The sequence below is a fragment of the Plodia interpunctella genome, chromosome 9 (assembly GCF_027563975.2).
Source record: "Plodia interpunctella isolate USDA-ARS_2022_Savannah chromosome 9, ilPloInte3.2, whole genome shotgun sequence".
Taxonomy (NCBI): domain Eukaryota; kingdom Metazoa; phylum Arthropoda; class Insecta; order Lepidoptera; family Pyralidae; genus Plodia; species Plodia interpunctella.
This window is the reverse complement of record NC_071302.1, coordinates 5,523,933-5,539,901: the sequence shown is the minus strand read 5'-3', so window position 1 is coordinate 5,539,901 and position 15,969 is coordinate 5,523,933. Positions and strand designations below refer to the sequence as shown.

General features: G+C 35.7%; 1 protein-coding gene across 12 annotated transcripts in view; it reads left to right on the top strand.

Annotated features, from left to right (window-relative positions):
• scrib (scribble) overlaps positions 1–15,969 on the top strand; it is a 70,678-nt gene that overhangs the window by 46,304 nt on the left and 8,405 nt on the right. For 11 of the 12 annotated variants that reach the window (XR_008404952.1, XR_008404951.1, XM_053749475.1 and 8 more), the window contains 16 exons: positions 566–771; positions 1,648–1,781; positions 2,683–2,767; positions 3,037–3,253; positions 3,556–3,746; positions 4,061–4,172; positions 4,571–4,854; positions 5,446–5,538; positions 7,982–8,239; positions 8,929–9,039; positions 9,310–9,489; positions 11,253–11,411; positions 11,771–11,914; positions 12,372–12,467; positions 12,768–12,851; positions 13,210–13,329. Coding sequence is in view for 10 of the 12 variants with exons in the window: in XM_053749475.1 (XP_053605450.1) it covers positions 566–771; positions 1,648–1,781; positions 2,683–2,767; positions 3,037–3,253; positions 3,556–3,746; positions 4,061–4,172; positions 4,571–4,854; positions 5,446–5,538; positions 7,982–8,239; positions 8,929–9,039; positions 9,310–9,489; positions 11,253–11,411; positions 11,771–11,914; positions 12,372–12,467; positions 12,768–12,851; positions 13,210–13,329 (2,474 nt within the window). In the remaining 2 variants the exon portion in view is untranslated. The remainder of the gene's footprint in view (positions 1–565; positions 772–1,647; positions 1,782–2,682; positions 2,768–3,036; positions 3,254–3,555; positions 3,747–4,060; positions 4,173–4,570; positions 4,855–5,445; positions 5,539–7,981; positions 8,240–8,928; positions 9,040–9,309; positions 9,490–11,252; positions 11,412–11,770; positions 11,915–12,371; positions 12,468–12,767; positions 12,852–13,209; positions 13,330–15,969) is intronic. The other variant, XM_053749479.1, reaches the window with a different exon arrangement.

Below are 15,969 nucleotides of genomic sequence, written 5' to 3'. Positions count from 1 at the left end.
CTTTTTAGCTTGAAGTTTTTCATTAAACCTATATTATCACTAGATGACAATATTCTGAAACGTAATGGCAAATGCCTTTACCTACAGATAAAACAAAGACAACGAGCTAGCATATCCAAATGAGATAGAATTATATAATAATGAATTCCCATACAACTAACTCTATATATTAACGCTCTGTCCTGTTTCTTCTAGTGTATTTTAATAGGCTTTCCTCTTTATTGTGTGATCGAACAGATTATAAGGAATATGTCCCCTGAAGGTTATGGACATGAGCCTCTCTCAAAGTCTTTCACATTCATCATCATGGGGTGTCATCTTCGAATTGAAGTTTGGAGGTCAGCATACGGAAACCCTCGCGGCTTTGGGCCGCTATTTTCAGTTGGTTGTATTTGAGTCCGGTCCAATCCTTTATGTCATCAAACCACTTTCGTCGAGGGCCGCCAGGAGATCTTTTGCCAGGGATTTTTCCTTCAAGAATCAGTCTTAAAAATTCAAAAATTTTCCACAATAGATCAGTATAAATTATGAATAAATAGTTTTATTGATCGACTATTTCTTTCAGGTGAATCAGTGTCGGAGCGGGCGGAGAGTGAAACTCGAGTGGTGAGCGACCAGCGATGCATAGAGGTGCGGATCGCTCGTGCAGCTGGCGGCCTAGGGCTCAGCATCGCAGGTGGCAGGGGCTCCACGCCTTACATCGGCAACGATGAAGGGATCTTTATATCCAGGGTCACCCCTAATGGGCCCGCGTACTTGGCCGGGCTTAGGGTAAGTCGTCGCTGTTTACAGGCTAACCAAATTCGATGGTGTTGCTTGTAGAAAACCTTACAGCCTAGAAATATATAAATAGTGATAATATGAAAATTAATCTTGACTACTGAAAGGTGAGGTGCTATGAGTCTTTAATATGCTTGTCACTAGCGGTGCCCTGGGTTCCCACGGGAACTTCGCTATTTAAAGTACCCTATGACCCGAATTTATTCTACTTGTGTATTAAAATTCATCAAAATTTGTCGAATGTGTAATTATTGTATTATAATAATATAATGAAAATGTTGCAATTTCTTTGTTTGTGTGTACGGTCGGACTAAAATCACTTGCCGATGATAAAAAGAAATTAGTCGACTATAGGTTTATAGAGCTGTGCAAGGAATAGCGGAATTGATGGCTTTAACGACATTATAATAATGTAATTGCAGCAGCAGCTATACTTATACATATAATGACTTTGATAATAATATTTTTTTAACCTTGATTACTGAGTATTTATCACTAATAAAATATTTTTATTATCGAAACGGCAATGGTTTAAGTGCGCAAATCGTAGCTTCATTTGGAACCCACGGAAGTACGGAGGTCAAGTTGTGTGTGAGTGTACCATTTGCACTAAATTAGGTAGGTTAGAAGGTTTTTGAGGTCGTCTTCAATCGACCATCAGCAAGATGGATATATTAAAGAATCTTCCTTCCTACTGCGCCACGCGGAAAAATTGAGCATGAAAAGGGAATATGTCGCCATTGCGTCCTAACTGCAAATAAAAAAATAATAAAAGTCGGATGTGATTAGTGCATATTTTGGTTAATAATAATTATTATTAGCAATGAAATTATTAATAATAATTTTATTATTTTTATTTAATTTCAGGTCGGCGATAAGGTGCTATCGGTGAACGGGACATCAGTAGTGGAAGTCGACCATTACTATGCTGTCGAAGTCCTGAAAGCTAGTGGTGCAGTATTGACTCTGGTTGTAACTAGAGACTCTCCCAATTCCACGAGGTAACTTTCTGTTTTTGTTTAAAATTAACTATCTATTATGCATTAATAGTCTGGTTATTCCGCTTCTGTCTCTTGGCAGAGAGGGCAAACCTAAGAAGCGCTAGCTTTATTATTGCATGTTTGTCAACTAGAGATGCCAGGACCATGCAAAGTGGTGGAGAAATAGTAGGATGTGAGCCCTGAAAATGTTCCATTCATTTATATGGGTTTACATTGGTACGAATTCTAATAGGACATACCTATCGGCTCAATGGGCAGAAATAACCGCATATTGATCAATAAACAATAACAGGATTGATAACTAATCGCCTGAGTAATCATTTTATCAACTAATTACAATTTCGTATTTATTTATATAGTTCCTAAGATTGGCTTCCGGAAGTAAACGGATACGTAAGCGACACAGCTGATTAGCTTCCCGGCTGCATTGCTGACATATGATAAGTTTAATCCGAAGCTCTATACGGTTGGAAGAAGCTGTAGTATGTAGATAAATCATATGAGAAACTATATATAACTTACAATGTAATCCAACCCCTATGCAAAACTTATGTAGGGTATTTTTATTGTCCCAGAGATACAACTTAGTTAGCAATTTATCAAAACTCCCTATAAATCAAATTTTAAAAAAAATGTTATATTGGTGAAATAAAAAGCGAGACAAGATTTCTTTTGTACAAAATTAAATATTTTACGCCAATGACGACTGTACATTTGCTATATATAGTTGGAAAACGTGAATGGATTTATAAATTTTATGTCTTGTATTTTGGATGATAACTGAATTTTAATGATCTAAAGTCAGGTTTTTAACCTCTCGAAGAGTTCAATAATGGAAATGTTTTATTAGCTTTAGACCCATGTCTAAAGCTATTAAATAGTATTTCAATTTTTTTTTCAGAACACATAGTCGGGCACCGAGCGGGGCAAGTCATCATTCCGTTTCAAGTACCACTGATACCGTATCCACCCTCGAAAATGGACAAGTATGTGAATTTCAATATCAATTATGTTTGTTTTGATTTAATCTAATATATTATAGATCCATAAAGATATAGATTTGTTGGTATAATTCATAACTTCCTTATTACAGTCGCAATGACACGCTTCATGGAATGTACATACAATTATATCTCATTTAGCTTTATTAATAATATTTTATAGTTATAGTTTTTAGGTAACTATTTTTATTTAATAATTCCCTTTGATTCATTCTGTAAGATTCATGACTGTAAGAAAACTGTATATTTTTAAGGTGCCAACCGGCCGCGGCGCAATATCGAAGCCCTTTATAATCGGCAACCAATACGCCCAAGAATTTGAGCCGGAGTACAAAGAGCAGAAAGTTAATCAAACGCCAGTAGCGACACCTACAGTAAACTTCAGTCCAGTTCCGATTGTCCCTGGCACAGAAACCTTCCAGCGATTGCAAGCTTCGCCGCCACCACAAACTACACCTTATGTTCCTCCCGGTAAGGTTTACTATTTATTACTTCTATACAGAATTGGGAAAAAATACAAAAAGTTAAGGAAACTCCTATCTGTATTCTACATTAGGTACTAGTTATCGACGAAAGTTTTAAGTATCGTCTTGCATTGAAAGCAAAATTATTTAGTGTTTGTGATGTTATAAAGCAACCCAAATCAATGTAACATCTGCGCTTGATCCATCTGACGTTAATATTTTAACAATTTTAACGATACCTTATGACGAAAAGTTATTAGTAGTAATAAAGGTACATTAAAAATAATCATTCCCATTTTGTGTTTCCAGTATATCAACAAAAGGTGCTAGTTCATACAACGCTAATTCGCGACGGCGCCGGCTTAGGCTTCAGCATCGCCGGCGGGAAAGGCTCGCCTCCATACCGAGAGGATAGCGACGCTATCTTCATATCTCGCATCTCTCCACAAGGCGCTGCCAGCAAGGACGGCAAGATGATGGTCGGCGATAAAGTTGTTTCGGTAAGGACATTAGGATGCTTACAAGGTGTGCCGCTAGATGGCAGTAGTCTTTGTGTCAGATGCGTTTTAGCCAATTAAAAAAAATACATCGTTGACCCAGACCGTAAATCCATGGCAAATAAATCTACCTATGATTTATTTGCCATGGATTTATGGGTCTGGGTATAAAAAAATACTTAATTTTAGTGAATAATGCATTCGAAAAGGAGAAGAATAAATACTATAAAAAAAGATAAAAAAGTCTTGTAATAATTTCAAACACGTAAAACAAAACTTGGATAATATTAGTCATGACCGAATTGCTAATTCTCCAGATCAACGGCGTAGATATGGAGAATGCGCCGCATGATGCGGCCGTGAATTTACTGACGGGACACGAGAGGTTCGTGAGACTTGTGCTGCAGAGGACCATCACTCCTGAACAAGGTAGTGTTATAAATTGCTGTTTATCTATATCTTAGAGGTTATCTTTTATTTGTGCTAATGACACAGGCGCCGGCCGTGACATTATTTATCGTAAAGTTAAATTTGTATTTTTACTTTTGTACCTAGTGATTATTCTTAGTTTTTTTTTCTTATCAGGTAGTTTTAGTCATTTCTATATTATTTCTTCTTTTAATTGGAATGTAATATATAATATGGAATAATATATAATGTGGAATATAATATAATAAACAGAATTTTCTTTTGTACATAAAAATGTTGATCGATAAACAAAATTTACGAATATTCGAAAGCAAGCTTTATTTTATTTTGCTTTTTGATAATACGTGTTGCAGATATAATTGTCCAGCCTAGCTCACTGAACCTTTGCTTCTGTACAGGCGAGATTCTTCCGCGGAAATCGACATCAGACGAAGTGAGAGAACACAAGACGAGCCTGCCGAATGCGACCACACCCACACCAAAACCCACCAATCACGTGGCCGCACCAGCACCTATTGTGACCAATCACACGTCGCCGCGTGTCACACACGTATCGCCCGCACCAACACCGACACAAGCACCTCAAATACAGCCACAGATTAAAAAGGAACCACCAAAAACTGTGTTTAGTAGTGTTCCACCGCAACCGGCACCGCGGAGACTGAGTCAAACTAACGGACAGGTAGGCTTGGTTATCGCTATAAAATACCTATAGACGGATATTGCTTGATAGTATTTATTTTAGGAAAACCCAATGTCTTGAAAGTTTTGAAATAAAACGCATAACAAATGCTATAGATGGGATAAAAATCATGTTTAAACACATTCTCGTCATATTATCTGATCTTTGCACGCTATCTATAATGTAATTAGAATGGCTTTATTGTGCATAGTTTGTATACACGTTTTAGGGTCACGGCATGCGACATTAACTATGAACAAATTAAAAAAAAAAAAAAAAACAAAATACGCCATTAGACATCGAAATTTAACTAAACATAATATTTATATATATTTAAAAATGAGTAAGGAATGTTTGACATTGAGTGTCTGAAAAATATATACTAACTTTGTCTTAAACTTCACATGTGCTTTGTTATCAAGGGATGGGTAAACATGTAGTTAGATACAAACTTATACTATACAACGAAACCTTCGATATTAATTACATACACAACTCTCGCAACCATTCACGTATCATGTCAAAATGCCATTGTAAAGCTTGCGCGACACGATCGCGAACACGAAATATTAATATTAAATTCCACCGCAGGCGCCCAAATCAACGACTAACAGTACGAGCACGCCGCTAACCCCCGGGAATAACCCGCACGGCTCCAATGACGACGTTTTCGACGACATACAGGTAAGAATAATGATTCCCATTCACGACACGACATATTAATGTCCCCAGTTTCGCAGGTGATGGTCGGTTAACACGTTCACATCGCGCTTCAAGCTTACAGCATTCACTATGTAGTTCGACATTTGACTCGATAAACGATCGAATTTGACAACTGTTTTATATCGATATTTTTCATGTTTGAGATACGATTTTTCGCAGCTATTAACTTGAAAATCGTACTTCAAATAGTTATTGTTGAAAAATATTTAAATAGTAATCATAAGCTAGATATTGCTGCAAATCGATATAATCGATTATTAAATTCGATTGGTAGTTGCAAAAGATATGAAACCTGCTGCGTTTTGAGGTACCGAGCTCATACTTCGGAATGACAAGGTGTAATATCGATTTCGACTATGTAACGAGCCTGATGTTACTAACACTTTATGCTTAACTTTACTGTGTTTACTTTCAGAAACGATTAGTCGAGTCCAGCTTGTAATGTTTGAAATCGGGCATTTATTTGACTTACGTGTGTAATATTTATTTTGTAGGCCCGACTGTTCCTTTTTTATTTTTCTATATAAGTTCTTATAAATTTCTTTATATACACATATGTTTAAATATTTATTTTACCAAATATTTATAATAAAATCAGCTTGCAAAGTGTGTTATTCAGTTATTTTGTTTATTGCTACCATGCTTTTGTTTTTTGTATCCCTAATTATGTATTTAAATTAATTTTTATGTATTATTTTGTAAAAATAATTAAAGTCTATATTCATTTTATTTTCGAAAATCCTATAATATTATTAGGCACAAAATGATTTTCTAAATTTAAATACTATTTGCAAAATTGTGACATTCGAGTGTAGACACGCAAATTTCCTGTTGGTTGATCAGATCATAGTATCATCATGACTTAGCTATAGGTAGGTGTACCTTTTAAAAAAATAAATACTTTAAAATCTACATCACTCCACCATATCTAAATTTTCACCGCACCATACCGCCTGAGTGACTATCATTTAAAATAATTTATTTTTATAAAGAATCTATGAATTTTCTAAACATTATTTTGTTGGAAATGTTCCTGTAATCCATTGATTTTTTCGTGTAATTAAAAGTAGTTGATTGTGTTCTAAATGTTGTTCTTGTAAATATTTTCATGTATTTAATATATACAATGGATGTAAAATGTAAAAAGTTGCTTGACTCTGAAATACAAAATAATGTTTCCTAAAATAGTTTTAAGAGTATTTAATGATACCATCATCTTTCTGGCATTATAGTTAAGGATCCCTCCATACAACATTGACATATTTAATAGGATATAAAATACTTTTCACCCATTAACCAGCTCGGTAAAGATTACACATCGTTTCAGTGTCATTATAAACACAGTATTTCCCAAAATATTTCTATTGTTTAATTTATGTTTACCATATGTTCAAAAGTTATAATTTTTTAACACATGGCTTTTCTCGTGATTGGTGGAGTGCTTGTAAAATGTTCGGTTCATAGTCACTTAATGTCTGTCATCTGGCATGAAAATAGTAGACTATACACCAAGACAGTAAAGCGAAGAATTTTAGACGAGGCGTAACGGGGGGGGGGGGGGGGGGGGTGAAATATCGCTGTATTCAGCTTTTCACTTCGATTGCGAGGAAATTGGCGACAATATAATTAATAGGCATTCTAATATTCTCGTGGATGTGAGCGCCTGTTTATCTTGGCCAATCAAGTTACTAGCCTCAAGTTAATTTGACGAAGATTTTATTTAAGATCTCAAAATCTCTTTCCGAGCATTAGAAGCGAAAAAGTATTTTGATCATTGTAATTTTTCCATTTTTCTCTTTTTCAGTTTACTTTATTCAGGCAAATATTTTAATAGCATAATTGTAAATTATTAAATAATGTTAGCTTTAGAATCCTCTCGGCCGCCTACATTATCAATGCTACATAACCAGTCACATGTGCAAATTATTTTTTCTTACAACTTAAAAAATAATAAAAATATTATGTATAACGTTTAAAATTCCAAATCTGTCAAAGAAAGCTATATGAACAAATGACATCACACGTTCTTGTGGTCTCATAATACCGTTTATATACAAAGTTACATTTTGCATGGTGGTCATATAGTAATAATCTTTGAGTAGTATTAACTTCTTAGTTTTGGCTTTCACTATCGGATAGCATTACATATTTTCGTAATATGTTGTGCAATTTAGTTGATTCTGAATCATCAGCATCATTACGGTTGATATATGAAAAGTATATAGGTTGTTAATAATTCTAATACTGGACACACTGAATCAATCAATTACCTTCTTAGCAATTGTCATAACTTGCACACATAAGTCATTGAGTTAACAGATCGACTTGCCCATATACAAAATAACTGGACACGACTATCACCTCTATACTATACTGATACGATGTGAACGTGTTAAACGCGCAGCCCTCGCGACCGATCACGAACGAGGAGTTCCAAGCGATGATCCCGGCGCACTTCCTCGGCGGGCGTCGGCCGGCGTCGGAGCCTCCTGAGAGAGGCGTCCGGGTTACCGTCGAGAGGCCTCCCGCCGCGGCCGTGCTCCTCCCCCCTGCACCCTCCACCCTCGGCCGCGTCACTGAGACCATCACCAAGTCCACCTTCACGGAAACAACGGTCACCAGGATCACGGATAATCAACTCGTCGAGCCGCTCATCATTGAAGTAAGAAATGTGTCTGTTTGTTGAGGTTTGCCTGCGATCAATTAAATCCCCGCAGCAATTAACAAAGTTTTCAATAGACTAAATAAAATAGAGATCGTGGGTGAATCTTTATCAAATCAATTCTTAAATGTTGCACAGTAATATAGCTTTCGGCTGAGCATCAATTGGCAGCAGCAACAATATCACCGTTTTATAGTATGGAATAGGGCAATCCTATGTTTAAAATGTTGTTCGTCCTTCCTTGGAGGAACGAACTTACGAACTTATACAAGTGATCCCCCTTCTTTATGTCGTTTACATAATATTATAGTAAAAAGTTAATAATCTATGAAATATTACTGGCGTATATGTCCGTTATGCCTTTTTTGCACAGGAACTGTAGATGTAGATGGATCAAAATTAGTAAATGGCGGTTTTACGTAACGCAATTTCACGGAGAGGTAGAGCTACTGTCCGTTGAAATTCGTTATATTCTGTTATAGTTTCGGAATTTTATTTTTTAGTAGTAAAATTTTAGATACTTGATTTTTATTCAAGTAAACCTAAACCCTCTGCCATCTATTAACATAAAGGACAAATTACCTGCCTAAACACTAATCCAAAATACACACATTTCTTGTACTTATAACTATGTATGTACAATACTCTCATAAAATATTGTAATAACTTGGGATTTATCATTGTTTCAGGACGTGGTGTTAGTAAAGGAAGGTGGCTCATTAGGCTTCAGTATTATAGGGGGTACGGACCATTCGTGTGTGCCGTTCGGTGCTAAGGAACCCGGAATATTCATATCACATGTTAGTATCAAACAGTTTATATATTTTTTTGGTTGTAGTTTATATATGTTTGTAAATTTTTGGGTACATACGTACGTTAAGTTTTTTGTTTAGGCTTTTGTTGCGACTTTGTCTGTCGTATCAATTTCCTACCCTCGAGAATATTTACATATATATTTTTATTTATAGATAAGCCTTTTATCTGTAGGGCTATGCTGTCATATCTTTATTGATAATAGGTATTAGGGATTTCTAGAAATAAATTCTTCATACGAAAAAATCAATCCACAGATCGTGCCAGGCGGTGTAGCAGCACGTTCAGGCAAACTCCGGATGGGTGACCGCCTGATCAAGGTCAACGGCAACGAGCTCACGGGCGCGACGCACCGCGACGCCGTGCAGCTGCTACTGCAGCCCGGCACCACCTTGACCCTCACCGTGCGACACGACCCCTTGCCTCAAGGATTCCAGGTGGGTACAAGAATAGGGTGGAGTCAGTAATGCCGTGGCTCAATTGCTTCGTCGTGCACCGCTGTTTTGTGGTCCGTCGACGGACAACGCAGAATCCTATGTAGATTCGACCTACGTTGTTACTGTCAAAACCTGTGGAAAACAACGGAGCGGCAACGCGCTGCATCGTAACGAAGCAATGGGCTCTAATGGTACAGGATTTGCTGACTTATTTTTAGATCTATTCGCAAATCCCGAAACACTTGAAGAATAAAATTTTGATGTCAGAAATGTGCCTGTTGAAAGTTTAGTTACTGAAATAATTAAGGTTATACAAAACGGAGTCAGTGTTGTTGTTTGTATAGGTATATAGGATATGATATAATGTTAATATTAAGAAACGCAGAAAAAATACTATTGAGTCTGAAATCCTGTACCATATTTAATTTTATGTGACATGAATGAATGCAAGTCGAGTGATTTAAAAAGTACTTTTATTGATTATATTGAGAGTATACGCAGGATTGAGTTTATGTGGCGAAATGGACTAAGTGTGTACTTACACCGACCGCAATGTTCTGCATGAGTGCAAGCCGAATTGTGATTTATTGACATGAAGTTAATTTTATATTACGTTTGATGTTTACGTGTTTTGAACGGGGGGTAAAAGTGAGTGTGCGATTTGCATTATTTTAGCGTGTATCAAGTACGATTGCTGTGACTAAACCACTTTTGGAGTTGTTTAGTAATATTAATCTCTTTGAAGGTAGCTGAAATAATAATTCTCACTCGCTTGCTCCTTTCGTTTGACACGCTCGTAATACGCTAATGTGATATAACCTAAACGTAATTGACATTGAGTAGAATGAGTTTTCGCTTCCAAGTAGACATTTGGCGGTATACAGAGGAACGCTTGTGCACATAATATCCGGCTGTAAGACAACTAGACTATCTGTGCGAACTCTATCGCTTTCTGCAGACAGCGACACTTTAAACATAACACCTTATAACCAAGGAACTGTATTATAAAACGCAAAATGTTTTGTTCCACACGTGTCCCGACGGCCATCGCGGCAATAACAGGGTCTCATTCAAGTTGAGATTGTTGATGCAACTGTAAGTTTGATCGTCGCCCGCCAAAATCGAACCTCTGTGTGTTACTTTACCGATTTATGTCCCCATCCAGTCGATCCGTGTGTTCAGCTATCGTCATACCCTGAATGGTTATTTAAAGCTTTCTTCTAAAGTAGTCAACGTACAGTACCTTGCATTATGTATTATATAACGAGTATCGGAAATCCCGTAGCGTTTACTTTGTGAAGTGTCGTCTCTTTTGCACCTAATACCACCATTCGGTGTGAGGGAGTAGCATTACTCTAAAGTGATGTGATCATGTATTTTCGATGCTCAATGTGTAACAATTATCTCAGGATACTGTATGTACAACTCTTGAGGCTGTATGATTTCCATAGCTTACACATTTACAGTTTGATTTGAAACTTTTTCTACCATTTTACACTCTGATACTGCTACCGTCTTGTGCTAGGTTGTTTTTAGACATGTTTTGGTGTTATGTGAGGCTTCGTTACGAATGCATGAGATGTACTTTGGCTTTGCATGCATTGTTGTAATTTGATTTAGTTTGTAAATGTAGATCATGGATATTTTTATCGAATAAATATTTTATTGATAAATTTAATTTCAAACGTTCATGACTTCTGTAAAAGTAGATTTAAACAATAAATAGACACGTTTTGCAATTTTCATTTGTGTGAATTGTACAGGATCTCACGATAGTGAAGCAAGAGGGTGAGAAGCTTGGTATGCATATCAAAGGTGGTCTGAACGGGCAGCGAGGCAACCCTAACGATCCCAATGACGAGGGTGTCTTCATATCGAAGATAAACAGCGGCGGCGCGGCCAGGAGAGACGGCAGGCTTAAGGTATTACTTTTTATTTTGTTTTCAATACTCAAAGTATTTTTGGCGATGATCAAAATTGTTTTATAAACAAGCAATGCTGCTAGCCAAAAGAACCTCTATTTATTTCTTGTCTTTGGCAAACTGTAATTTACTTATAATATTCATAACACGTTAACTGCGGTCGACATGATCAACCTCATGATTCTATTTTAATTTTATTTTTGTTTACGATAACACGTCAAGGAGAGATTCTTGAAACGAGTGTGACGCAATCATTAAAGCCGCCACTGCACAGCAATCACTTTGCATATATGCTCCCGTATATTCTTTTGTTTATGATGCATTAAAGAGTTATATTATTATTACCTTAAAAAAAACAGGTCGGCATGCGTCTCCTAGAAGTGAATGGTGTATCGTTACTTGGCGCGACCCACAACGAAGCGGTGAACGCCCTCCGATCGGCCACGAATGCACCGCTACACCTCGTAGTCTGCCATGGGTACACGCGTCCGGAGAAATATACCGTAAGTGATGTTATCGACCTTATTGTTTAGATGTTTAGGTTCTTTTTCTTATGGCTGTTCATTTTGGTTCATATTCCCATTTTTGTTTACCTAAGTGAATACACATGCATTTTATTGCTGAAACAGTTATCAATGTCACATGCTTTGCCTTTGTGCTCGCACTTGTCACTGCGAATTCAGATTCAATTTACAGGTTTAGAGGATTCTTAAATCTTAGAGGAAATTTATTAATTCTTTTTCATGAAATTTTACTATTGCACATTCTATATGTTGTACTTCTCTAGATACATTATCACATAAATACCTTCTGATAAATTATAATACAGACTGAATGCTAATTCCACTCGCAATTTGTTTTTATTTTTTTTATCACGAGATATTCATAAACATGTAATAAGCCAAACGCTTCAAAATTAAGACACGTTTAGAATAGTCGCAACACGAATTGTTTGCACAGACGGGTAGCGAGAGCGGGACGGCGGACACGGGCGGCTCTCTGTCGCACTCAACATCAAGTCTGGACCGGGATGAGCCGTTGCACCATCATCAACAGGTATGGCACCTATCATCACCCTACCCCCCACGACCCTTCAACCACCCAATATTTATAATTTAACTATTTTTGTTCGTGCCCATTTTCGAAAATTGCAATCAGAATTTGTATATTTTTTTGTTTTTCAAGTCCTATAGCTCGTCAAAAATAGGACAATTATGAATATGATCTGCCCACATAAATCTAATTGGTGTACTGAAAAAAAAAATTAAAGAAACTGCAGATCTTATAGTCCTTTAATTATATAAATTATGCTGTCTTCTGACTATATTGTTTATATAAAAATATATTTGATTCCAGGAGCAGCAATTCCATCAAGACCTAGTTGAGTTTGAACACGAGAAAACAGTCGCAGAAATGAGGGAAAAGTCTACACCTGAAAAGGTACTTATACAAGAAGAAACATAAAAAATGCGTTCTTGATTTCCGCCTAAAATGTTTGGCATATTTCTTTTAATTATTTAGCCTTTTGAGTAAACCTGGAATAGCATTTAGGATATTGTTTTCAAATGCAAACTTATGTATGTTCTCGTGAACACGATTCTTAATTTTTATTAAGCTATATTAAATATTTCTCACCCCTTCTAAAACCTGGGGAATAGTGGGGTATAGTGGAATATCAAGTGCTTTTCGATTCCCCGAGGCATTACTGGAGATTCAAGTGGTTGTTTCACTTCGTGTAAATTTATATATTTACTCCGCAATAGTATTATTGTTTTAACGTTTATTTCGCTTGCAACAGGTATTAGACATAGTCCATGCCGTAGAAAGCATGGCCCTTGAGCCGGTCCCGCCGACCTCGCCCGAGCCACAACACAAGACCACCACAGTGGTCATGTCCAAACACACACTTCAACCTCAGGTTAGAACCACCTCCGATTGTATATACCCCTAGCTTTTAACTAGCTAGTTTAATACTAAAATTCTTATGACGAAACATTGGATTTGTATCGAGACGTAAAACTTAATAAATTATATCTTATGCGATTGACTTCGCAGATAGGGCCTATTGTTTCGCCAAAAGAGATTTTAATTGTTGGTTAGTAATGGTAGTTCGCTAAGTTGTAATTATGGTAACTTTGAAGTAACATACGTGTAATTTTTTGTAAATATTATGATTACTTCAGTTCACAATAAATTTTAGAAATCTATATGTGAACTTTATTTTAAAAGTTATCTTTACTTATTAGGACCTTTCGAACTTGCATGCAATTTTCAAAATATCTTGTACTTAACAAATTATTTCAGTCTTAAAGCTTGATAAATTAAACTAAGATTTAGCATGAAAATTAAATTTAGCTTCATACTTTAGTGCTATTATGGCCAAGAGAACGTTGAGATGTATTTTTGTACGATTGGCTAACTTATCTATTCGATGGCATGCACTGTATAGTCAGTAGTGATAAAATTCTGACTTGCATGAAAATATACTTATGTATTGTTTATGTATTTTGTACGTACGTATATTTAACAATATATCTTCCAAAATAAATGTTTAGTATATTTTACATACAGCCTTTATTATGTAGATGATATGTTAATTGTTATGAATGAGTCTGAAGGGTGGCACTTTATACAATCAATCTAAATGGTACACCTGTCTACCTTGACCTTCAATTTTAGGTTTGTTTCAATTGTAATTGGCCTTTAAAATCTAGATATCAAAGGTATATATTTGCATGAACCCTCTCTTAAGTTATATCGTCTACCAAAGTTTTTTTGAGGTCCTGATTGTATTAATGTGAGACATAGCAACAAGTTGTAAGGTAGCTTAGATCGATGTCGTCACGTGTTAGCTTATGTACCAGCCATCTTCGCATAGGAGATGATTCAACGGTGCAGACTATTTATGTATTGACAGAGATATTACGTCCATTGCAGAATGCAAACCCAGAGGAAACGGAGGGAAACACATAGTACATCATGTATGACATCTGTCCAAAATGTAATTGTAAAAATTAGTTATACTCTCTAGGTTATAACTATATGTCCAGTATAAAATGTAATTCAATGAGGCAAACTTGTCTTAATTAACTTACGTAGTTTAACACTTTGACAGCCGCGCCCTTGTATGTCTATTGGGCATACAATGAATGTTCTATTATTTCTAGGAGTGCGACAGTCGGAAGTGTTAAAAACATTTTTTTTACTGAGGTGAATGAACCGATCACTATCGGTATTGTAATTTGAATCAGTATTCGTCCTTCTTGACAATTAATTAGTTAAAATTATTTACATTATCCTCATTAAAGTTTTTGGATCGGTGCATTTGCGCTAGTCTATATTATGATGTTAAATAAGAATTAAGAATGGAAAAGTGTGTTATAATTACGAAGGCATTTTCAAACTTCGGTTATGTATGTTTTATTATTCTGAGCTAAAATGTTTGTATGGACTTACATGTGTTCTTGATTAATATATATAAAATATTTAGTAGTAGTAATATCTATGAAATATTTGTGTGAAAGTCTATTCGAAGTTTAATTATGGGCGGTTCAGAATTTTCCAAATTCGGGTTCGGATTTCGAGTGATAGAAGGCATGCGTGTAAGGAAGCATGAAATGAGTATTTTAATATACATTTATGTATATAATATACTTTATATACCTGACTCATTAGGAGACGAGGTTAGGTATTTGTATCAAAACTAATTAATAATTGCAAAATATTGTCCCGTGTCGAGCTTCAAAAATCACAATCTGGTTTTGATTGTGTTTATTCTTTAATGATAAATTATAATGCATTTCTTACGTTGCTTATAATATTTTTTAAATGCATTTCCTGTTCCTATCTTGTAATAAAACCGTCTAAACTAAATGATACTTCGCCCGCGTTGTGGTACATAACAAGACATAAGCACCGATATAAACGGTTTTGTTATAATCATATTTGTGTATCAAAATCGCAACAGTTTATGTTTGTATGTTCGGTTATATTGCGCACAAAGATATGGTACGCGGGTACGGGTAGGTTACGACGTCGATTAAGATAATAGAGTAATTTTTTAACCCGAAATCCCGGAACTGTAGTTCTAAATTTTTTATTTTTGTTTAAAAGTATAAATTTTCAAACTGTATAAATTTAATTTTGAAATGAAAATTGACTGGGACTTTGAAATGACTGTGTAGCTTATTTTAAATAGATATTAAAATATTTTGTCGTATATTTTAATGTGTTGCCAGAAAATCTGGCATAGCTTATATGCATATATTTATTACGCATGTTTCCCGGCATCATAACATTTAAGATTCGCTCATTAAATAATCTGTAATTAGCTTGCAGAATCCATGTATCTCCGTAAATGCGACTGAACATGCGATAATAGTTTTCAAAATTATTGATTTTCCAAATAATAACTAGTGATAATAAATAATTTAATTTCAAACCGGTTACAAATACTTCGTTCCACCTCTGTCTTGACACAGATTTTGTTATTTTTTACTCTATCCTTTTGCATTGTCATCTTTGTGGCATATATAGCTAGGCTATTGAGTGAAATACA